This window comes from Vulpes lagopus, chromosome 1, assembly GCF_018345385.1.
Source record: "Vulpes lagopus strain Blue_001 chromosome 1, ASM1834538v1, whole genome shotgun sequence".
NCBI lineage: Eukaryota > Metazoa > Chordata > Mammalia > Carnivora > Canidae > Vulpes > Vulpes lagopus.
The window spans coordinates 100,160,062-100,184,863 of NC_054824.1; the positions used below are offsets into that span (position 1 = coordinate 100,160,062).

General features: G+C 33.9%; 1 protein-coding gene across 7 annotated transcripts in view; it reads right to left on the bottom strand.

Moving 5' to 3' along the window:
* EPHA6 (EPH receptor A6) overlaps positions 1–24,802 on the bottom strand; it is an 867,085-nt gene that overhangs the window by 283,086 nt on the left and 559,197 nt on the right. For 5 of the 7 annotated variants that reach the window (XM_041754987.1, XM_041754994.1, XM_041754978.1 and 2 more), the window contains 2 exons: positions 1,950–1,997; positions 1,382–1,544 (listed from right to left, as the gene is read on the bottom strand). In XM_041754987.1, the coding sequence (XP_041610921.1) occupies positions 1,382–1,544; positions 1,950–1,997 (211 nt within the window). The remainder of the gene's footprint in view (positions 1–1,381; positions 1,545–1,949; positions 1,998–24,802) is intronic. The other 2 variants (XM_041755016.1, XM_041755005.1) reach the window with 1 other exon arrangement.

Sequence of the window (24,802 nt, forward strand, 5' to 3'; positions counted from 1 at the left end):
TCACTGATAAGACACATTCAGGTCATGAGTGTTCTTTTTATTCATTAGTTCACTCTCTCTCCCTAAGCTGTTCTTTCTTATTATGTTGGTGCTTTTGCACTTTTTAGCTAGATATAGTTACAATGAGGAAGTTCTTGTGAAGTGATGTTCATCAATGTAAAAACAACACTCTTTCTGTCACAGAATTTGAAATCCAAACAGCTTCATTTTGAGGGAGTAACAAACTGGAGGAATTGGGGCCTGTTTAATGATCTTACCATTATCACTTTTTAGTAATTCAAATGAAACAACTTGACAGGATGGTGGAGTAGTTCAGAGCACAGACCTTGGAACAAGAGAGCCCTCAGTTTCAAATTTTAGCTTCTCTTCTAACCAGCTGCCTATATCTGGGCAAACTGCTCTATTTCTCTAGACTTCTGTTTTCTCATGAGTAAAATTAGGAAAATAATACTGGTCTCATTGGATGTGGAAAGGTTTAAGTGGAATAATACATATAAAATACATAATTTCTGGCACTTATTAAAAGCTCAATGAATAGTAGCTATTACTATTGTTATTTATAAAGAATTTTTATACTATTTTTGCTATTCTTGAATTCTTATATAAATACAGGTATTTTAGTAATGATGGGAAGAGATTTTTATTATAATTAGATATTTGAACATTTTTCCATAAAGGAACATTGCAAAAGCCACCCACATTATCTTTACAAAGGTGACAGTAAGATAGATTATTAAAAGTAAAAAAAAAAAAATGAATTCAGTGGTAGAGGAGGATTTAGACTAAATAAAACATCTCAAAGCCTATGTTACATGACACTGGAACACCTCACTCACTTTTGTCTCCCATTTTGATTTCCAACACGCGGAGGCTATGAAACTAATTTGAGTTTCTAATTAAGCCCATGTGTCTATATTTAAACTTATAAAGTACATTTCAGTGGAGTTTTTCTCCTGACCACTGTTTTTATTGATCTGAGATAACAAGCCAAAGCTGCACAATGTTGAACTAACTGCTAAAATCATTTGCTCATGGCTTTATTCTCTCCCAAGTTTTCATTAGTATCACATTATGATGCCAAGACTGGTAAACAATTAGGCTGACACCACCCACTGAGACTCTATGTTATAGCATGAGTGATGAATTCTGCATAAAGAGATGTATTTGGGCCACATTACAATGTGGGAGAGCAAGGCATTTCACGGAGGCATTTAATGATAGCACCAAAACATTAACCGAAATGTCTGTATGAGTATTTCCATGAACAGAATCCTGTCTGATGAGACTATTCACATTTGGGGACATTAGATTTTTAACTATCAGGTCAGATCGGAATAGTACTAAATTAGTGTCTTATTTTATATGTTCATGTAAAACTTACTCTCATCTCCTGTTTCAAATTCGAACTTCTGACTGTAGCCACTGTATCCTGTTGCAGTCCTCACTCGGATATGAAATATGTACTTGGTGGCTGGCTTGAGGCCTGTGATGATGACGCTGGGTGCCTTGGACCTCGTGGAGGAGTAGGTGAGCTGCTCATGCTCCTGGGGACAGAAAAGAGGAGAGAGGAAATGAAGTAGAGTTATTCCACTGTTTCCTAGAAACATGGCTGTGTTAAGCTGAGGAATTATGCTCTGAATATCAAAAATATTGATTAAAGAGAGGTGTAAGCATGGTTTTCCATCATTCAGCATTGAGTTATTTATCGTTATGATGCACATGATATGGCCTGGACTTGGAAATTTATTAAGAGAGATGATTATCTTATATAAACTTGCACTGGGAGTGTTGGTGATTCGGATTTCTGCTCCAACTCTAAGAAATGGTGGTGGCGTGAGAGCACGTGTACACAGAATGGCAGCTGCACAGGGAGCAAAATGCGCATGTCCGATCAGAGCACACGAGCAGAGTGCAAGGAGCAAGGGGGGGCGGCAAGGACGGCTACTCACTTCTACCCGCAGGTAGTGCCAAAATGCCGGCGCTATCCGTGGGTAGGCCTGTGGGTGAAAGGAAACATAAATTAATTGTTTTTTAAAATTGGATATATTTTATCCTGACTCAGTCGCTTTGTTCCAAAACTCAGTGATGCCGCAGTGGTTGACGACTCAAGCTGAATGCAGCTTGAAACAGAAAACTATGACAATTTTCCCTGAAGGGAGAACTGGCTCCTCCCCCAGATATCACAGTTACCTTTGCAAAGAGGTACAAGTCGCACAGCCACTGTGAGGTAGGTTTTAAGACAGTCTGCCCGCGAAGGTGCATCAAAGACACAGCAAGGTGAGAAAGGTCTAGCCACACCTGCAGAAGCAGAGGCAGGGAGGGAGGCTAGGTTCCCAGTCACCTGCAGGTAACTGCCCGGCTACTCCCTCTCCTCGCCAATGGGAAAGGCTCACCTCTGCTGACTGAATGACCCGGCCAGGGTCTTCCGAGGGGGGTCTCTTGCCCACCAGCTCAGAACATATAGGAGACTGTCCACAATATGCTGCTGGTGGAGACAAATTAAACTTAATACTGTTTTTGTACAGTGTTACTGTTCAATAACTTTATAATGATATTTTAATAGGGTATCTAAAAATACTGTATTTGTCTGAATAACTCCTCTAAATTCACAAGTCAAAATAGGTCACCAGGTCCTTAAATTCATTCCCCACTATTCTCATAAATCTAATGATGGAGAGTCGTAGGGATAGAAGTGACTTTCAAGATCATTAATTGAATCACTCATTTGATGCCTAAACACTATCTCTAATATTCCCATCGAAATTTCACGTAGCCTTTGCCTGAAAATCTGTGTTGTTCAGGAGATCTTCCAGATTAACAAATGAAGTTATACAAATCTACACATGTGTAGTTTGTGTCAAACTCCATTTATTTGCTGGGGATGCTTTAAGATTTAGAACTATGAAAATCATTTCCCTAAAGCTACTTTTGAGAAAAATATACTAATCTTAAAGATCATTTTTAAATTTTATGGCCCTATTTGTCAGAACTTTATATGCTACATGGTTATTCTGAGTCTAGTGAGGAATTGAATTTGCCATCTACACCCCAAATAGAACTATTTATTGAACACAAAATACAAAGAAAAAAATGAGTTAACAATAGCAACATTTTAACAAAAAAAGACAAAACTGACAAACTGCAGTTTATATTTATCTCTAAGTAATTTTGAATTTAGGAAGTAAATAAGTACCTACCTAGGATAAAAACCAGACATAAAATCTATAAAACTATTGAGGGTAGTAATCAATTAAGGGCTAAAAAAAGGAGCTAAGATCAAGGACTTTACGATTAGGCAGCTTGACACCCATATTGTAGAATAGAGAAAAAAAATTGCTTGTGGGCAGCCCAGGTGGCTCAGCGGTTTAGCACTGCCTTCAGCCCAGGGCGTCCTCCTGGAGACCCGGCATTCGAGTCCCACATCGAGCTCCCTGCATGGAGCCTGCTTCTCTCTCTCTCTCTCTCTCTCTCTCTCTCTCTCCGTGTCTCTCAAGAATAAATAAATAAAATCTTAAAAAAAATTCCTTGTGCACTAATAGAAGAGATGATGTTGTTTCTTGTAAAAATTTGAAGAACTTTTTGGATTTCAATCTCACTTACAAGAGAATATTCCACCTTTGATGGAATTTCTTGCGATGTAAGAGTTACGGTGTATTTTGAATGGTAGTTCACAATAGGAAATGATGACTGAGAAAAAAAATAATAAAGCCCTGAAAAAACATAAACTCGGTCTCATCCTTAAAGAGAAAAGATACAGATTTTTAAAACCTACTCTTAGAATGGCAGCACACTAATGACACACCATGTTTTTGTCAGTTCATTAAAATGTAGCTAAATAGTAATTTCCTACTCAGTAAAGTTAGTGAGAAAAGGACACCTTTTCCAAATAGTTTTTAGCCACTTCTGCTGTTATACACAAAAGTGTATCTGTAGCTGCTGCATCTCTGGAATATAAATCCTCAGGTAGGAAATGTGCTTACACGTTTCCTCAGCCTAAATCATAGCAGTGTGGTGACTGTTGTCTTAACATCTTGCCACCTCTCAGCAGGCCAAGAGAAGGACTCAGGAAACAGCAGTAATGAGGGTTTCCTCGTTCCAGTGAACAGCAGTCCTCCCTCCTGGTATTTGAAGCTTTTGGGAAATCAAGTTAACACTTATACATTACAAGCACAGGGCCCTATTGTCTCAGAACTTGGGCTAATTGCTTCTCTGCTGACGTGGCAACTCCAATTCTAAGTAGCTGTCATCCAGGAGAGACCATTCTTAGCTACAGAACCATCTAGACCTTTTTATTCATCCTCACAGGCTAAATTCTGGACGTGTTTGAGTAGGGTATGTGTGCAAGTTTTCCTGGAGTTTGCGCCACAGAGGAATTGCTGGTTAGATGACATGTATGTGTGTTCAATTTCCTAGGTAATACATCCCGTTGGTCATAACTCTTAAATATGCTTTTCATCCTCACTAAATCCATTGTGAAACGCTTTTTGCATTCAAAATTTATTTATTTTTGTATTTTCTTCTCTTGTTCAAGCTTTCCAGAGGTTTGAACTAACTTTTGGCTTTGTTAATATAATTGCATCTATGTTTTCTATTATGTTTAATATCTGCTCTTACCACACATTTTCTTTTTGCTTTCTACTTTCTTTGTGTTAATTATGCAATCTTCTAACTTCTTGCATCTCATGCTTACTAATTGTCAGTATATCTTTTCAAATATACTACGTAAGTTTCACTCTAAATCTACACTATCTATACTCCACCCATTTTCATATAACATATTATTAATGAGTTCTAAGTATTTACTGATTTCCAAAACTATATTATTTTTTATCTCTTTGTGGTAGACGGATCTAGGATTGTCACTTTCATACTTTTATGGCTCAAGATAGGTTGTCAGGCAGTAAATAAATAGCATAAACTGAAGCATAACTCCACTGGTTGCACTGGACTACGGATAAAACAGTGGATGCTTGTTGCTGAGCACATGGGCAGTCTGCATTAATGTTTGCTGCTGAAAGTAAAACAGTTTGTTGGACTCTTTATCCTTGGATAAGCATGAGTAATAGCACCAATGAGAAAAAATTATTAATGATGTACTTTAATATGTTATGTATATCATTTTTAAAAACACACACATATATAAAATTTCCATTTTATATAATCGTATCTGTATATATTTTAAAAATAGCTCAGAACTGAACAGTGTGAGCATCAGATATTGTCCAACAGAATGTGCATGTACTGATTTCTAGACATGTTGACCTGTGCTTATGGTTCTCTTCCCATGTGTCGATCCTACAGCTTAGACTCATACACTGCTCCTTCCCAGCTGCTGAGAAAATAGGCTTTTGGGGAAGTCTAGTCTTACTATCACATTCAACCTTTTAATTAAAATACTGAATCTCGCTTTAACTTTGTAGATGTCGACTCTTCATGGTAACTAAAAGGAATGTTCTTACCACATCCTGGATCTTATTATCATTTAATCTAAAGACTATAACTTAGTGAAAAGAAATGGGCTAATGTGCCCAGTTCATATGGCCACATCTTTCTAAAATCATTGGCAGCATGGCCTTTATCAACAAAAGGCAGCATGTAGAGAACTCTGGCTTGGAATTTGCTTGTCTTGGGCTTGGTCTCGGTACTACTTACATAATGTATCTTGGTAAGTAACCTTGAAGGCTTTGATTTACTCATATAGCAAATTCATGCCTTCCAGAGACACTGAGTGCCCACTACATCTAAGGAAGGTTCTCGGGCAGTCTAACAGATGTGTGATACATAATCACCAATGTTCTAACTAAGCAATTGAATTCTGTATTTTTATGCCAGAAATACAAGTCCCCTCTTTTCTGTTGTGACTCATTCTTGTCACTCCTTAACTTACTCTTGATTTACCACTCCCACTGGTGGAAATAGATTCAATAGGCCCACAAAGTGGTCATCATTTAGCTGGTTTGCTTTCTGTTAAAATCTTTGGGTCTAGTGAGACTTCTGTAAGATGTTTCCTCTTTGTTTTATTATTTAATTTTAAATTAATTGGATTATATGTGTGATTAAAAATGTTGCAGGCTTTTTCTGCATTTATATCTAAAGATATAGCAGCAATCATAAGACAATCATGATTTGTGCAATGCCTTACAATACACATTCTTTATATAATACTCTTAATAATCTTGTGAAGCAAGAAAAATTTATTCTCACCTAACATACAATGAAACTGGTCAAAAAAAAATAAGCCACTTAACAAAAGAAAGTCACACAACTACTTAGTAGTTTCCATTCAAATTGCCTTTTTACTATATCCAATTAATGTAGATATGTCCAGGACAAATATGTTTATAGATTAGACTTTGAGCCAAGGTCATGTCTCTATATTTTACATTTACATTTTTGATCATCTATTCACTAGAAATAACTTTAAGACATCCTGTAAGCCAGATAGCAATGATTTGATGGCATCAGAATATTTTTATAGGAATACCTCCTCAATGACAGAGACAATTCTCAACATTAAACATTTTAACTAGTTGTTACAAATGTAAAATTATTTTCTACTATGGTTAACACATTTATGCAGCCTGTCTTAATTTTCATTCTGTTTTTTATAGCATGTCATATAGACAGATTCCAGAAAATACAGGGGCTTATAACTCACCTGATCTTGCATAGAACATAAACTATTCTTGTTCAGGGCTGGGAATACAATTTATTTGATAAGGTCCAGGAGATTCTTCTAGAATTTTTGATGTATGTGAAGGTACCTGAATGACTCTATTCATAGAACAGTATGAAGAGGACAGATTAAAGAACTGCTGGATTTTCTTTTACCCTTTCAAGTCATACCAAGTTAAAATGATCAGAAGTAGGCCAAAAAATTAGCACTTTACTATCACAATCATTTTTTAAAGATTTTATTTATTTATTCATGAGAATACACAGAGAGGAGAGAGAGAGAGAGGCAGAGACACAGACAGAGGGAGAAGCAGGCCCCATGCAGGGAGCCCGAAGTGGGACTCGATCCCAGGTCTCCAGGATCATACCCTGGGCTGCAGGCTCCACTAAACTGCTGAGCCACCTGGGCTGCCCTATCACAATCATTATTATTATTACTATTCACTACTAGCATTATTCTTTTAGCAACGTTCTAATGAAGCCAAAGGTAAAGTTCTTGTTCTATTGACTAGCAGACTGAAACTATATATTCCTGAGAAAATAAAAAGTATTGCAAGTGATCATTAATGGCTCTGCTAGAAGTTGCCTAAGTCATTTTTTAATCCCGTGCCTTTCTCCATTTCTGTGTCTTTCTCACCCTGCCTCTCAGTACCAGATGCAAACACACACACACACACGTTCCACAACATATGATGGGAGTCTGTGGGAGACATCTCCACAATAATCCTCTCAAAACTCAACAAATTAAAAGCACATTTAGAACATGACTTACTGTCTGCAGAAAGATATTTTTTCCTGAAAAATCAAGAATTGCATGGCCTAGAAACAAAGCTTGAATGGTTATCAAAGAATCTTGTTGCCTAAACAATGATATTAGCAAATCCTGAAAATATTTTATTTGATTAAAAGAAAGTTATTTCACATGACCTTAGCAAAAGGAAAACTTGAGTACTAGATCTGCTCAGGGTGTAATGATTGCTTCCCAAAGAAGAGAGACACCAAATCTGGTGGATTTTATCTCACAGGTCCCTATAAGAATGAGCCCTACAGGAAGCAGGTACTTATAGATCATACTCTGGCTGAAAGATTTTTTTTAAAGATTTTCACATCTTTACTTTAGTGATGTAATCTGATTGCTGATGTGGATTCCCAAGTGCTATAGAAGTAGACATAAATATATTTGTTCATGGGAAGAACAGGCTTCCATAAAATTAATACCTAGACATTCTCATTGGTTCTTCAGTTTTTTTTTTTTTTTTTGGATTTAATTGGAATGAATCAATCTCTGAGAAAATTATCAACTCCTAATACACTGCAGTTGCAGGATGTGCAAAATATAGCATCAGAATGAGCTGTGTGTGGGATCCCTGGGCGGCGCAGCGGTTTGGCGCCTGCCTTTGGCCCAGGGCGCGATCCTGGAGACCCGGAATCGAATCCCACATCGGGCTCCCCGTGCATGGAGCCTGCTTCTCCCTCTGCCTGTGTCTCTGCCTCTCTCTCTCTCTCTGTGACTATCAAAAATAAATTTAAAAAAATAAAAATAAATAAAAAAGAATGAGCTGTGTGAACTCAAGAATTGAAGTTATAGCATACCTGCAAAATAGGCATAATCATAAAAGAGCTCATAGTACTATAAAGTCATCCATTTCCATTCTTTTATTAGTTGCTTTAATTCATGTCACTGAAGCGTTGATCTATTCTTTTTTAAGAGAAATTTTAAAGAGAAAGAATCTTATTCTACTATAGGCAAGTCATAAGGTATACAGAAAGGTTCTTCCTAACACATAGCTTAATTATCTTATTGAAACCTAAAACAGTATTCTTTTTTTTTTGCTTAAAATGTAGGAACTATCTCTTCTAATGATTGAAATAATAAACCATTGATTTCTATCTGCTATTTGTAATTTTCTACCCAGAAATCTCCAGAGAATTAACTGAAAAGATTTAGAACTAATAAGTGAGGTCAGTTAGCCAAAATACAATTATCAGTGGTTTTCCTATATACTAGCAATGACTGATTAAAATTCTACTTTAAAATATTCCAGTTACTATATCAACAGAAACCTAATAATACTTGAGCATATGACAAAAAATTGTGCAAAACCTATTTGAATAAATCTATAACATTTTACTGTAGAAACCAAAAGGAAAATCTCTTACTTTTCTTCTCTTATTGCAATGTTAAAACCTTGAGTAGAATATTCCCTAGTAGAATTAATTTTTTTTTTTTTTTTTTTTTTTTTTTTTTTTTTTATGATAGTCACAGAGAGAGATAGAGGCAGAGACACAGGCAGAGGGACAAGCAGGCTCCATGCACCAGGAGCCTGACGTGGGATTCGATCCCCGGTCTCCAGGATCGCGCCCTGGGCCAAAGGCAGGCGCCAAACCGCTGCGCCACCCAGGGATCCCCTCCCTAGTAGAATTAAAAGCAAGAACTTTATTTGCCCATGTTCTTTAATGGAATGGCTATTAATGTGAAATTGTTTTTTTTTGTTTGTTTGTTTGTTTTTTTTTAATGTGAAATTGTTAAATGTAATCACATTTGACTTAGGTTTTTGGTAGATGACCAGTTAAAGACTTTTCTGTTTTCTTATACTGTAATTATTTTGTCTTGTGTTTTTAAAATGTGAAGTGCATTCTAAATGTTATAAAACAACTTATCTGTATTTTCCAAATTTATTTTTTTTATTTTATTTTTATTTTTTTTTTATTTATTTATGATAGTCACACAAAGAGAGAGAGAGACAGAGAGAGAGAGAGAGGCAGAGACATAGGCAGAGGGAGAAGCAGGCTCCATGCACCGGGAGCCCGATGTGGGATTCGATCCCGGGTCTCCAGGATCGCGCCCTGGGCCAAAGGAAGGCGCCAAACCGCTGCGCCACCCAGGGATCCCTCCAAATTTATTATATGTCTTTTTCACCTTAATGTGTATACTTATGAAGAACTGTCTTTGCATTCCTAAGATAAACTCTACTAATTAATTCTTGTTCACAATATAGTATTATAATTTTTATTGCAATTTGGATTCAACTTGATAATATTTCAACTAGAATCTTTAAACCTATGTTTATAGGAGATCTTGGCCTAGTGTTTTCTTATATTTTTCCATTTCATTATCAATCTCTGGTTGTGATATTTGGATTAGATTGTATTTAGAGAATATATTATGAAACTTTCCACTTATTAATTTTCTGGAATAATTTATATAACATGGGAATTATCTATTTCTTGAAAACTTAATTGAAATGGGCCATTTTGGGACTAGATATTAACTATCATTTATAATTATTTTATCCTATATTTGGATTATCTTCTAATTTAATTTTGGTAATTGAGAGAAAATCATCCATTAAATTTATGTTTTACAATTATTATAAATTTTACATTTATGGTTATAAATTTATGTCTAGTCTTGTCCTATCATTAAAAATCTCTTCCATAAGTAACATTTTCCCACCTTCTTGGCAAGCTTGTTTATTTTGTCAGTCTTTTAAGAACTTGCTTTTGATTTTTTACAGATTCTTTTGTTATTTCAATTTCATTAATTTTTAACAATTTTATAGTTGTTAATTCCTTCTTTCTACACTGTATTTTTTTCCTGCATTGGTATACACAGGTTTGGATATATGTGTATCTCAATGTCTTTCATTTTACAATAATTTATAATTTAAGTTTATTGCCCTTTAACAGGTGATATTTAAGTAATATTTTAAATTTTCAAATGAATAAATTTGGACGGTGATTTAGGGAGGGTTTTAAAAATATTAAATTTTATTGCATAATTTTCAAAGAATAATTTTATATCATCTAGCCCCTTCCTCTAGTTATTTCAGTTATTTCCTCTCTATATATATATCCCCAAGCAGATTGCAATTTCTTCACACATGTGGTCTATATTTCCCTCAACAATAAACAAACAAAAAAGCAAATGAGGGGTGGATGAATAGCTAGGGTTTAATATACATCTAGTCATTGATATCCATCAAAGAATACCTAAATAATTTAACAGAGTGGGTATCTGATATAGTTCTGCTCACATATCATTGAGAACTGGATTCTGAAACTGTTGCTTCCAAGAAGGAGTGCAACAAGGGATACAGCTCACACAGATTATTCTGTGAGGAGATTGAAGTTAGCCCCACTAGCTGGGGGAGATGGGCCTGGTGCCCAACAAAGGTGACTGCTCCAGAGACATAAGCAGGCTAGAATGATTATCATTTTCTCATATTTGTGGACATACATAAGACAGAGTTTCTAATTTGGGGAAAAAAGGGGTTAACAAGCTAGTTGATACGGGATTCTACACTAGTGGATTGGGTATACTGAATTGTTTCCTTAGGTAAAAACTGGCCACTGCTAAAACAAAATTACAAATTGTGCATAAGTAAGAAAAATGTAGAAGTAGGTATTCTAAGTACATGACTACTTTCTGATGGCACTTTTGGAAAAGTATCATTTAGCATACCACGGCTATAATTTACAACAATCAACTCTTGATTAGCCCCAGTGATCCAAAATAGGAGGTAACCCCAAATCGCTTTGAAATGCACTCATTTTTTCTCATATTCCTTTCAATATGTATCATATTTCACCTCAAATGAAAACTAAATTCATTCCTTGAACATTAAATGTTAAGCAATAGTAGAAGATCACACAAATGGACACCTGATAATAGAAGAATATTGATCTGGAATTAAACATTCATAATTGATTTTCAGAAAACAGATAACTTATATGTAGATAATTAACTGCTTGAAAGAAAGGTTAAATTTACTATTAGGAGAAAGGCTAAATTATTATTGTGTGATCTTTAGAAAATACTAGTGCTAGGGTGAGACCATTAGGATCCTAGTTGTAGTCAGTTCATCTATGAAAACTGGGAAAGTTATATCCCCTTGAAGGGTCAAGCTTGTTGTAAGGATAAAGCAAAATAATGCGTAGAACCCTTTTACAGGTTCCAGCAGATGTGTAGTATAACACAATTTCTTTATTTTAAGACTATTATTGGTAGGTGGTACATTTAATCCGGGGCAATGATAGGCTTGTGCTTTGAGGTAATTCTGCAGATGTTGTGAGAGGTCTTTTAAAAAATTTTGTATGTATTTTGTTTACCTTTTAACCTTTATATTCCCACTGCTTAATGCAGTTTAACTAAAATATTACAGGCTCTCATAATATATTAGCAAAATGATTGAATAGAGAAATTAATGAATTAATTGCTCTATAAGTTTGGATTTTAAATTCTATTTATTGTTATAGCAATTTAATATCAGTCTACACGAATTAATGACAGTTCAAATGAGAGATGAAAAAACAAATTAATGACAACTCAAATGAGATATGAGAAAAATTATTTTGCAGGCTTACAGCACTTCCACAATCAAAATGCAATAATATTGCATCAGCATAACTGGCTTGGTTTTTTGGAACACTGTGGAAAATATCCAAGATTCTACTTGCCAAAAAATATTTTGCTAAACTCTATGCTTATAAAAAACTAAGACTCATGTTGAAATATCTTTTAATACATACCTCTTAATATTTATTCAGTTTTAATGTTCCCATCTGTCTTCATGTAATCTACCTTCATACATATGGGATATAGGCTTTTCGTCTGTGCTCTATTACTCTATAAATATTTATAATGCTGTTCAAGCAACAATTAAATGTTTAAAGCCTGATAGCTGTCCCTGAAGAAAGTGCCTCCGAAAGTTCTTAATGATTTTTGTAAAAATGTATCATAGATAATTTTAAATTTATAATTACTTCTTAATGTTTTTGATAATTTTGTATGAGTTTTAAAGGCAAGTGTAAATTTGGTCACAATAATAGACATACAGATAGAAAAAGGAGAAAATATATGTAACAGAATAAAATATTAAAAATCACATTTCTTAGAGTATTGAAGATTGGTAAATTATTTTACCTAAAGGGAGGAAATGAGAAGGAAGAAGCATAATCATAAGAATATTTAAGGATTATCCTTTATTTTTTATTTATATGTTTTTTATTTTTAAAGATTTTATTTATTTATTCATGAGAGACACACACAGAGAGAGGCAGAGACACAAGCAGAGAGAGAAGCAGGCTCTTTCTCTGTAGGGAGCCCGATGTGGGACTCCCTCCTCGGTCTCCAGGATCACACCCTGGGCTGAAGGTGGCACTAAACCGTTGGGCCACCGGGGCTGCCCAAGGATTATCCTTTAATAATTTTGGAAAAATTTACAAATCCCTGTTCATCTCTATAGTTTGCATCAAGTATTGAAACAGCTACCTAAAAGCTAGATAAAACAACTTTGAAGATGAAATTAGGATAAGTTTGAAGATGAAATTAGGATAAGTAATAAAGGCCATCTACAGAGAAAAAAAACACTAAATAATTTTGGAAACATCAATACACACATGTTGACTTCTTCAAATATAAATGGTATTCCAACTGTCAAACTGAATGTGTTCAAGTTAAATTTTTAGAACGATATGGCTGAAAGGAAAGGCACGGATGCATGGTGCCGTGATTCATTCTACCTAACTGTGCAATGTGGATTTGAAAAATAATAAAGCTAGAAAAGAGACTGTTTTTTAAAAAGCAAAAATATAAAGCAGTTATTTTTCACAATAGGGTTAATTAAAATACATAAAAGTTAAGATAAATAAAGGATAGCAAAAGACAAATCTTTGAAAATGAGATAACTAGAGTAAATGTAGGTGACTGGCCTCTAAAACTGTCTCATGGTTGCCAGATTTTCCAACAGAATGGAAGTAAGTAATCAGGGAGGTAAGATGGGTAGAATTTCACTAGAGTGAGTATGCTTGTCAAATAAGAAAAAAAAACATTTTGTTTTTTTTTACTGGAAAACATCATTTGTGAATAACTGTTACAGTTATTAACTGTAATTACAGTTAATAACTGTTACAGTTACAGTCTAAAGACTGTATCATTTGTGAATAACTGTTAAAGTCTTACATTTTCCAAATCGGCCACGAAATGTGATATAAGAGCTGCTTCGTGCATTGAAAAGAAAGCGGAAAGTCATTTAAATATACAAGCATTAGAATTCCTTAACCTCATTTGGAATAAGACAGAAATAGTTTCTGTCTGATTTATTTTTCATTTTTATCTTTTTACTTAAATATGTTTTGTCACCATGATGAAACTTTAATTTTTTTTATATTTGTTTACGGTCTTAATTGTGATCTGATGACAGAATATTTGTTTTGTTCAAAATTAAAACAAAGATATCTGTTAAGATTGATCTACAAAGCTACAAAGCGTAATTTAAGTTCAAGGAATATAGTTCCCCCGCCCCAAAAGATTTTCAACTTTCTTTAGAAGTGATATCCTCACTTGAAAAGTATCACATTATGTTCTAAATAACGCAATATTCTCAGTTAATGATCTAACGCAGTCATTGATTTTGAATTTCCTTGGAGGACTGGTAATATTAAAATGTACATCAAATGAATGCCTCAAGATTTATAATAAAATGTAAGTTTATCTAGGTACTGTGACTGGAAACTAAGTAGTATTTCGTCACTGAGAGAAAAGAAGTAATATAATAGTAAGAAACAGATTGTTGTAATTGACAGTTTCCCACAGAACACACACACACACACACACACACACACACACACACACACACACGTTCTAGTTCCAATGTGGGTATTTGAAACCAAAGGACCTTGTAAATTTGTCGATGACCACAGATGGTGTTAAATGAATGTAGACGAATTGAAGGCAAAGCAAACTCATTTTCTAGTAACATTATTTTTAATCTCTATCATTATCAAAAGTTGATTAATATTATTTACTTATTAATAAACATAAACTAGCTTTGAAATCAAGTTACGATGAGAGAAAACTACCTATGATGAAGCAGTAAGTTAAATTGAGGGTTAAAGGAAAAAAATAACCCCACCTTAGTACAGCAGTCACTGTTCTTTGGCCACAGATGTTCTGCCTTTTAAATATTCATGCAGTTTGTACTTGGGAGGGCTGGTGGTGCTATTCATGGATGCTTTTTCTTATTTCCAAGTTTGGATAATTTGATCTGTATAACTATTTTATTTGTCATGAATACATTGGCACAACACAACATCCAGTCCAGTTTCAAAGAAATGGAAAAAATTATTTGTGGAAGTTTTCTTTCTTTTTTTCCTTTACTTTGATGAATGATTTTTTTTTTTGCTCTGAAATATTTTCAGACATAAGTATTTGAATAAGACTTTGAATTTTTAGTATTTCATACATACACAAAATTAACAAATTTGCTTTAGCCTAGTACTAAAAAATACTTATTTTTAAATTAGCATAGATTTTTTTTAAAAATTTTATTTATTTATTCATGAGAGACACGGGGGGCGGGGCAGAAACACAGGCAGAGGGAGAAGCAGGCTCCATGCAGGGAGCCTGATGTGGGACTCGATCCCAGGACACCAGGATCAGGCCCTGGGCTGAAGGCAGTGCTAAACCACTGAGCCACCCGGGCTGCCCTAAATTAGTATAAATTAGAAGCAGACTTCATAATGTAATATTATGCAGGTCTAAAAACAAATAGTATGGCAAATTAAGGATGGTTGCAAACTCTTTCACACTCTTCTCCCTGAAGAGTCACTCTATCCTCTCCTCTTGAATCGGGTCTAGCCTGTGACTGATTTGACCCATAAAGGAGAAGTGATCAACTGCCAGTTACTGGTTCGGTCTCTGAGAAAACTGGGTTTTCAACTTTGTCTTGGAACTCTGCATTGCAATCTAGAAAGTAGGATTAGGCTGAGACTCCTGAACTTCAGGGAATCCCAAGAAAGCCATGTGGAGGGAGGGCCCTTTTAGAGAGAGGTCATGAAGTGAGAGGAGGAAGAGAAAGAGAGAAGACTGCAAAGGAAGAGAGAGGATGAGGGAGAGGAGATGATGAAGAGAGGATGATGCAAGGCCAGCCCCCAGGTGTTCCAGCCCCAGTCCCTAGCCTATTTTCTATTCTCTCAGCTGAGGGTCCAGAAACTGAAGCAGAGATGGGCTCCCCTGCTGTGTTTGGTTCAAATTCCAGCTCCGCAGATGCACGGGCTATCACACTTACACATGGTTATTTTTAAAGTCACCGCAGTTTGGGAGCAGTTTGTTATGCAGTAATGGGTAACTGGACAAGTAGACTGAACATTAATCTGCACTTTGTAGTCTCTCATTTTATATGACTGGTTCATTGATCCCCTTTTTTTCACTAGATTTGCTTATGGCATTTTGAAGATTCCATGATAATATAAAAAATTTACTCAACTTAAACGTCCCTATTATCTGATTCTTTGGAAGGATTAATGAATTTTTAGCCTGAAATGACAGGTTAAATTAGTCAAAACAAATATATTATTATTATATATTATATTCCTTTTTAATCCCTTTTTATCGATATATTGATAAACATAAATGCAAAAAAAACAGTTCATCTAGATTCCATATATCATAAGTAATCCTCAGTCCTAACCATAGTATATGAACCTCTGAAATTCAAAGTACTCAGTCTAACAAAAGTTGAGATAGATTACATTTTGTTATTGTTTTACAGCATTTAATACTGCCAGTGGGCTCAAGACACATATTCACTCTCTTTTTTGACATAAGTCAAGAAGATCATTTGGAAGAATGAAATTGTTATTTCTATCACAACAATTAAATTGCATATGCAAGCTCACCTATGAAGGCAACCTAGAAAGAATTAGCCAAACTAACTTCTTTTATTTGCACTCTCATTTCAATTTCTTCACCATAGTGAGTTTAGGAGGACCTATCCTACAAATCAGAAGACAAAAGCTTTTCTACGTTTTAAATGGGGATTTCTAATTCTTTTTTTTTTTTTTTTTTTTTTTTTTTTTGGGATTTCTAATTCTGTTACAGTTTCAACAGGATCTTCTATATTTACTGATACACTGAGTGACCTTACTGATTAAAGCACTGGATCGGAATGCAGAGACACAAAGCCATCTTTCTGTGACTCACAGGACAGATGACCTTCAGATGTTATAACATTACTGAGCCACAGCATAATAAGACGAAAAAATGAACATAAAAACCTCAGCTCCATCCACCGCACATATTTGTTGTGATGGACCAAATAAGAGTGTATATGAAAGTGTTTTCTAAACTGTAATGTCCTTTTCAAATGTAAGACAGAAGGATTATTGTTGCTGTTAATGTTATTAAATAGGTGCCCATGTAGTTTCTGGAAATATCTGCCACTTAGAATAAAATAAGTATAATAATGAACTATATTCTGAGTTAATGGATGGAAATTGCATTGGTTAATTAATCACTCAGAACCACAGACACTTTCATTTTTTTAATTCAATGTCAAGAAAGTTAGTAAGGTAAGTCAGCCAAGTGCCCAGGTGATTGATGCCTTAGGTGATTAGGTACACAGTTGAGATCTACGTGTGAGAATAACACTAATGTCTACAGGTTTCTTCAAATGACAGATCCTCTCTTAGAATCAGTTACTTGAAAAAAAAAAAAAAGAATCAGTTACTTGGGCCTCAAGTCAGTTAGTTACATCTGAGGACATGACCAGTGACTAGTTAATGTTGCCTTCACTGGTACAATGACACCAATCTGAAATTTAAATAATATTTAAATATTACACTGGTACAATGACACCAGTCTGAGATTTAAATAATATTTAAATAATATTTAAATATTACAAAGATTGTAATAATCTTTGAATGTGACATGTTTCAGAAGCTGAGAGGGACTCTATGTCTTCCAGCTACATCCATTTATTTGCTATGTTGCTGCTGGACAGCAACAAAATACCTTCATTACTATGCTAACCAAAAATTGAACAAAGTCTACACACGGTCTTTTTGCTAAAATAGAAAGTTGCTAAACACGCTAAGTTAAAAACTGTTATGATGCATAATTCACTAAATAGGAAGAAAATTACCAAGGAGTTGTTTATGACAGCAGTTGTAATAACTAGACACATTCAGGCATAGCTAAATTAGAACAGAAGGATTTCATCCATCTACCTGCTGTGATTTACCCATGAAATCACAAGAATCAAGGGACATATGGAAATAATGATTGCACTGATTGTCTTCCTTAAATGTCCTTGTGTGAAATAGAAGGATCAAACACAGGTTCTGGGAGCAATTTGCCTTTGCCAACTGAAACTTGGCCAAAAACAATTAATTTATATTGCATTCAACCGTGAAGAACTGCAGAATATTTCCTCAGCTAAAACTTTACATTTTCTTATTATAGACTTATGATTTTCTATTACTAAAGGTTTAAAGAAGATCTAAATTATAATACTTTCTTCAATCTGTGGAATTGTTGGTATTTCTGATAGTATTTAAGTCACCAGTTTCTAATTAAAATATACATACATATATGATTATAAACCTGTCTTTTTTAACATATACAAATTGAGACAACAACAAAATCTCAAGAATAAAAACCTAAATGAACTCAGTATATAAAGTTACTAAGAAAGTTAAAACCACTAAGGAAAAACTTTTCAAAGATTAAAGTCCTTACATTAAATTATTTTCTGATTTTCCCATTGAGATACCCAAGTAAATGGACAGATTTCTATTTTTGTTTGTTCCCCTAAAAAATCAGATCAGTATGGATTCTACAAGGTCACTGCAAATACATGATATTAAAACACAGCCAAATTCTGTAGCAACATAAATGTTTTTATGAGCAGCAGGTGTATTCTTTGAAAGACTGTAAAGCTATTAACAGCCCAGTAAGGAGTACATAATAATAGGCTGTTAACTCAGCCTCCCTTACAAGAGTACCAAGGAAGGACATTTGAAACCATTAAGACAAATGCATTTTAAAAAGTGTCCAGTATGAATGCTTTATGAAGAGAGGTTCATTTAAACTTTATGTCATTAAAGTAATGAATGTAGCCATCTTGATTTGAATATGCCTATCCAAAAGAATTATTTAATTACTCTGAATAAAAATAAAATCATAATTTTGAAACCAAATATGTTCCAGTCATGGTAAGTACTTGAAAAATGAATTCTAAGTTAGATTATTTTTTTGCAAGTTCCAGAATTTGAGGTTTATTCTAACAAAAATTTATAATACTTAATACAAGTGTCTTGCCACCTGAGAGTTTAATAAGCCTGTTTTAATAAATGAATGAGTGATTTCCTAAGATATTTTGTATATTGTTGACATTTCAGTTGCTCACTTTGTAAGAATTATTTGTGATTTAATTTCCATGAGATCACCTCTAGATATATGATTCATTTGTTATACTTTATACAGCTGTAAGCTATTTTAGTTCTAAACTATTTCTATAATTTTACTTATTGCTCCACATACATTTTTCTAATGCTGTGATAGTTTTCCACATTTGAATTCCAGAATTTCATCATATGGGATTCATTGCTTGATTATCTAATATGATATTTTTATTAGGTCTTTGAACTATTTCCATTTAAAAAAATAACTAGGATTATAAGGGTGGTACAATCTTTATATAGAATGACCTTTACAAAAAAAAAAAAAAGCCAAAGGAGTTTTGGTTTTATTAGTTTTTTGGAACTATTTTCCTCCACAGAATTAATAAAAACAAGGCTGTCAAAATGTTTCTGGTTATAGTTTATTCGTGAGGCATAGAATATTTGGTGATGCTCAGTGAGCTATAACTACTTTGTTGGATTTTTAGCAGTTTGAAAAAGATATACATAATAAAGTATTTTATTTAATTTAACTATAAAAACATGTCATATTTAAAATTTAATAAAAATAGAACAAAATACTTACTTTTATTTTTCCTTCCTATAAGCTCTTGCTTCAAATTTGTGCTTTATTGAAATAATTCTACACATCGGAATAGCAAATTTTTTTTAGAATAGCAATTATTTAATAAAAATATTGGGAGTAATTTCCTGTGTCAACGAGTATTATTTTTCCATAGCCCTCATTCTGAAAATAAAGGAAAAAATTCAGAGGAAAAAGGATACATGTATTTTAAATAACACTTTCCGACTGTAAATGTATGAATGAGATAAAATAAACATTTATGTTTTTATAATTTCTACACTTGGCAGCAATAAAGTTTGGCTTAAAATAGCATTTCCCAAAGGGTTTTCCATGAACATTATTTCCAAAGAATATATGTTGTGAAGGTAAATTTTTTTTCAAGTTGTATTGATTGTGTAAGTTTGGGCCTTCTGGTGAGCAGATTACAAATCATTCCAACGTTATTTCAAAATGAAGTTGAAACTGAAGACATTTATGGACAGAAATACAAGCATGGGTAAAATGGGAAAGACATGTAGACAAGGAAAGCTTTCAGAACACAATGCACAATGCAAGTCTGATTCCTCTGGAAAAAAAGAGGTGAAGAAACAGGACCGGGTAGAAAATGTGTCAGATGGCAGTGCAACTCTGAAAATTGTGACCAGGCATTCGGGGGCCCTAGAGAGAACAGCGTGTGTTAGAAGAGGTCTGCAATTGTCAAGAAAGGCCCGATTGTAGGACGAGAAGCCAGGAGGAATGAGGCTTTGATAAGAATGCCTAGTGGATCCTAAAGGTGCAGCAGCTTCTCTGACAGTAAGAGAATCCTGTTTTTGAACTCCCCTTGCAGCAGCTTGAAATTGATCTTGTGAGAGGAGATCTATGTTGTACACTTTCCATAACCATCACTGAGGTCAAATTACTTTGGAAAACACTAGGCTAAATACTTGGTTGCTGGTTTTCCCTGAGCATTATTTAGTATGCCCACGTGATCTGCTGAACTCCAGAGCTGAAAACTACGTGCTACATATTCCAAATTGATTTGACCATGCGACCCCTGGTGATAAAAACATCCACTGAGACTAGTTCTACAGTACACACTTTGGGAAACATTAGTAAAAGATATACTAAATTAAGAGAAATTCTGAGATACTACGAGTCATATTATACAAACTATTTTCTATTGCAATGGTATAATTAACTTAGGGCTCTGTGCTCCTTCCCTATCCAACCCTCCACGTCTTTCACAGAGGTCTTTGTTAGTGAGAATTTTGTGTTGAGCACATCCTTGCTTAAAAAGTAGGTATTATCACATCTGCATGAGTGCATAAATGGCACATTATTTAGTTTTGAATATCTTTGCGATTTCTACAAATACTGTTATACTGTATATAGTCTTCTGAGACTGCATTATGTTTCTAAGTATATCATATTGGGACATTACACTGCTGGTCAAGCACATTTATACAGAGTATTCATTCATTTTCAATAATATGCATTACTCATGGCCCACCTATAATTTAGTCACTTTCTTGCTGAAATTGATTTTTTTAAACAATGTTTCCTAAAACAAGAAAGGGGAACCCCCTTGTACTGTTGGTGGGAATGCAAACTGCTGTAGTCACTCTGGAGAACAGTATGGAGGTGCCTCAAAAAGTTAAAAATAGAGCTACCCTACCATCCAGCAATTGCACTACTAGGTACTTAGTCAAAAAATACAAAAATACTAATTTGAAGGGATACATGAGCCCTGAAGTTTATACCAGCATTGTCTACAGTAGCCAAATCATGGAAACAGCCCAAATGTTTATTGAATGATGAGTGGATAAAGAAGATATGGTGTACACACACACACACACACACACACACACACACACACACACCTACATATGAGACTGGGTGTTGTATGGAATTGTTGAATCACTTGATTCAACAAGTGATTGTTGTTCCAGTGTTGTACACTGGAAACTAATATTACATTGTGTATCAACTAACTGGAATTTAAATAGAAACCTAAAAAAACCAACCAATCAAAAAATGCTTCCTTAAACATTCTGGGATATTGTTTTAATCACACATGTAAGATTTTTACAGTATATTCAGGATGAAATTGCTGAATCATTGGATATGAAAATGTAGAAATTTATAAAATTACTTCCCCAAATGATTTATTAATTTACACCCATTCTACATAATCTACAATTTTTAAAATATCAGATTTCTTAATTTTGTCAATCTACTGTGTATAAAATGCTATCTCGCTGTGGTTTCAATTTACATTTTCCTTATTATTAATGAAATTGAGCATGTTTTTTATGTAGGTTGAGTTTTTTTTTTTTTACTCAAAATACCCATCTTATTAATTTAGTTTCAAGTTTTATAGGTTGATATGTTTTCTTAGGCTGTACTTTTGCTTATAGTTTTATCGGATTTCTTTATGTAATTTTTAAAAAATAGGCTCCATGCTCAGTATGGTGGCCAATGCAGGGCCTGAACTCTTGACTCTGAGATCAAGACCTGAGTTCAAATCAAGAGTCCCTCACTTAACTGACTGAGCCACCTAGGTGCCCCTTTATGTATTTCAGATAATAATCCCTTTGCTAGTTATCTATATGGTGTATATTTTCTACTTTGGGCTTATCTTTTTACAATCTTAATAGAATATTTTGAAAGATTAGTTTTTATAAGTGGTTTGTTATATGAATTCAGTTTCTTTTTTTCTTTTTTCTTTCAATACAGATTGCCTAGCATCATATGATGAATAAGCCATTCTTTTCCTAATGATATGCAGTGACGCCTCTGTCACGTGCTTAAGGTCCATACATGTGTAAGTCTAGGTTCTGTTAGGATATACTCATCATAGTGTCTCACTCTATAGCATCATCACTTAGCATTAATGACTAAACTTGAGAGTAGGTCTTCATATCTGTTAAGGCTTGTAATCCTGACTTATTTTCATCAGAAATGTCTTGCTCATTTATTGTCTCTCTTGTTTTTTGTTTGTTTGTTCTGTTAAGTAAGCTCCATGTCTAGCCTGATGCCCAACATGGGTCTCAGAATCACCACCCTTAGATTAAGACCTGAGCTGAAATCAAGAGTCACTCAACTGACTGAGCCACTCAGGAGTCCCTCATTAGTCCTCCTTTATTTTCATTGCCACATTAATTTACGAGTCAGTTTGTCAATTTCCACAAAAAGACATGAGAGAGTTTTTGTTAGAATTGGATTGAGTCTGAAAAATGACCTCTCTATGACAGTCTCACTGATCCATGAATGCAGACTCTCCATTTGCTTGAGTGTTTTAAAATGTCTTTCTATAAACGTTTACAATTGTTTTGCATATATTGAGATATATTTTAGATTTATTCCCAAATACTTCACAGATGATGTTGCTATTAAAATATAATTTCTTTGAAAATTATGTTTGCAGTTTGCTGCTGGTATATAGAAATGCAACTGAATTTTTATAGCCAGCCACCTAGATAGAGTCTACTTATTTAAACAACTTGTGTATAAACTGGGTGAAAATTCCTATGTAGAAAACCATATAATTTGAGATAATGTGAGTTTTCCATTTATGACTCATGATTGATTATATTATTTTATTTAATTGAAATGGCTAGAACCTATAATATTTAGTAGAAACAATGATAAAAGATATTTTCATATAGTTCCCGTTTTTAGGAGATTTACTTAAATATCTCCTCATTTTAATTACCTTAAGAAGTTATCTTAGTTCCTAGTTTTCTAACAATTACACTCAAGAATAGGTATTAGATAATAAATGCCTTTTCTGCATCTATTGAGAACTTCCTCCTTTAATCTGCTAATATAAATTATATTTATAAATTATTTTTTGCTAAAATCCTCATGCATTCTTGAAATAAATCTTTTTTTGTTTGTTTCCTTTTTTTTTTTTATAATCTGCTTGACTAGTTGGCTAGTATTTAGAATTTTGTAATTACGTTTCTGAGATTTACTTCTAATGATTTCTCCTGCAGTTCTCTCTGTTAGGGTTACTCTGGTCATACAGAAAGCATTTCACAGAATTCCCTTTTTGTTCTTTTCTTAGGAAGTGTTTGCATATGTTTGGAATAATGTATTCCTTGAAAGTTTGGTAAAATAGCTTCTAAAACTTTTTAAACAGAAGCTCTGAATTTTAAATCCATTTTATCCACTGATTCAAATTATTATTTAAATAACTATTATACTTATTAAGTAATTTGTTGAATAACTATTCAAGTTATTGACATCTTCAATTATATTTAGTAAATAGTACTTTTATGCAACTTTTGTTTAGCTTATACAAGTTTTCACATTTATTTGTATAAAGTTGATCTTGGTAAACTGATTATCCCTTCAATCCCTATAATATTCATTTTATCTGTACTATTATTCATATTAGTTTTAAGTTTCTTGTATCTTTTACTCTGGCAGTCTATTTCAAGTTTTATACAATTGATTCATCTTTTTAGCTTTTGGTTTGTTGATCTTCTCTTCTATATCTTTTTGCTGGCATTTTCCTAGTTATTTTTTCCTTCTTTTCACTTTCCCTGGGTTTATTCCTTTTTTTTTTCTGCTAAATTCATAAGTAGAATACTTAGTTCATTAACTTTGGGAATATATTATTTTATAATATGGAAACTTGTCATGCATTTCCATTTCTGGACTGCTTATACTGCATGGCAAGCTTTATAGTATGTAATATTTTCATTATCATTCCATTAGAAGTACATTGATTTCTTTAACGATTTTTCTTTGATCCATAAATGCTATTTTTGCCCAATATTTGAGTTTTCTTCTCAAAATATTACTACTTTATTATACATGTAAAGTTTGTTAAGATTTATGTTTATATTTACTATTTAATTTATTCACTTTTGGCTTCTTATATTCTTTTTTAAAAAGTTTTATTTATTTATTCATGAGAGAGAGAGAGAGAGAGAGAGAGAGAGAGAGAGGCAGAGACACAGGCAGAGGGAGAAGCAGGCTCCAGGCAGGGAGCCCAATGTGGGACTCAATCCCGGGACCCCAGAATCCCACCCTGGGCTGAAGGCAGCGCTAAACTGCTGAGCCACCCAGGGATCCCTTATATTCTCCTTTTGGAATAATTTTCCTTCTTACTGAAGCCATTCTTTAGGCGTTCCTTCATGGTAGGTCTTTTGATGACAAACTCTGTCTGTTTATCTCTCAATGTCTTTATTTTACCCTTGTTCATAGATGATTCTGGGTTGACAAATGTTCTCTATCAAAAATTTGAAGGTAATATTCTTCAGTCTTCTGCTTTCTGCTTCTGTGTTAAGAAGTCTATTTTAATTCTAATTGTCATTCCTTTGTCAACAGGATGACAGATAAGTCTAACTAATTTAAAAATTGTCCCTT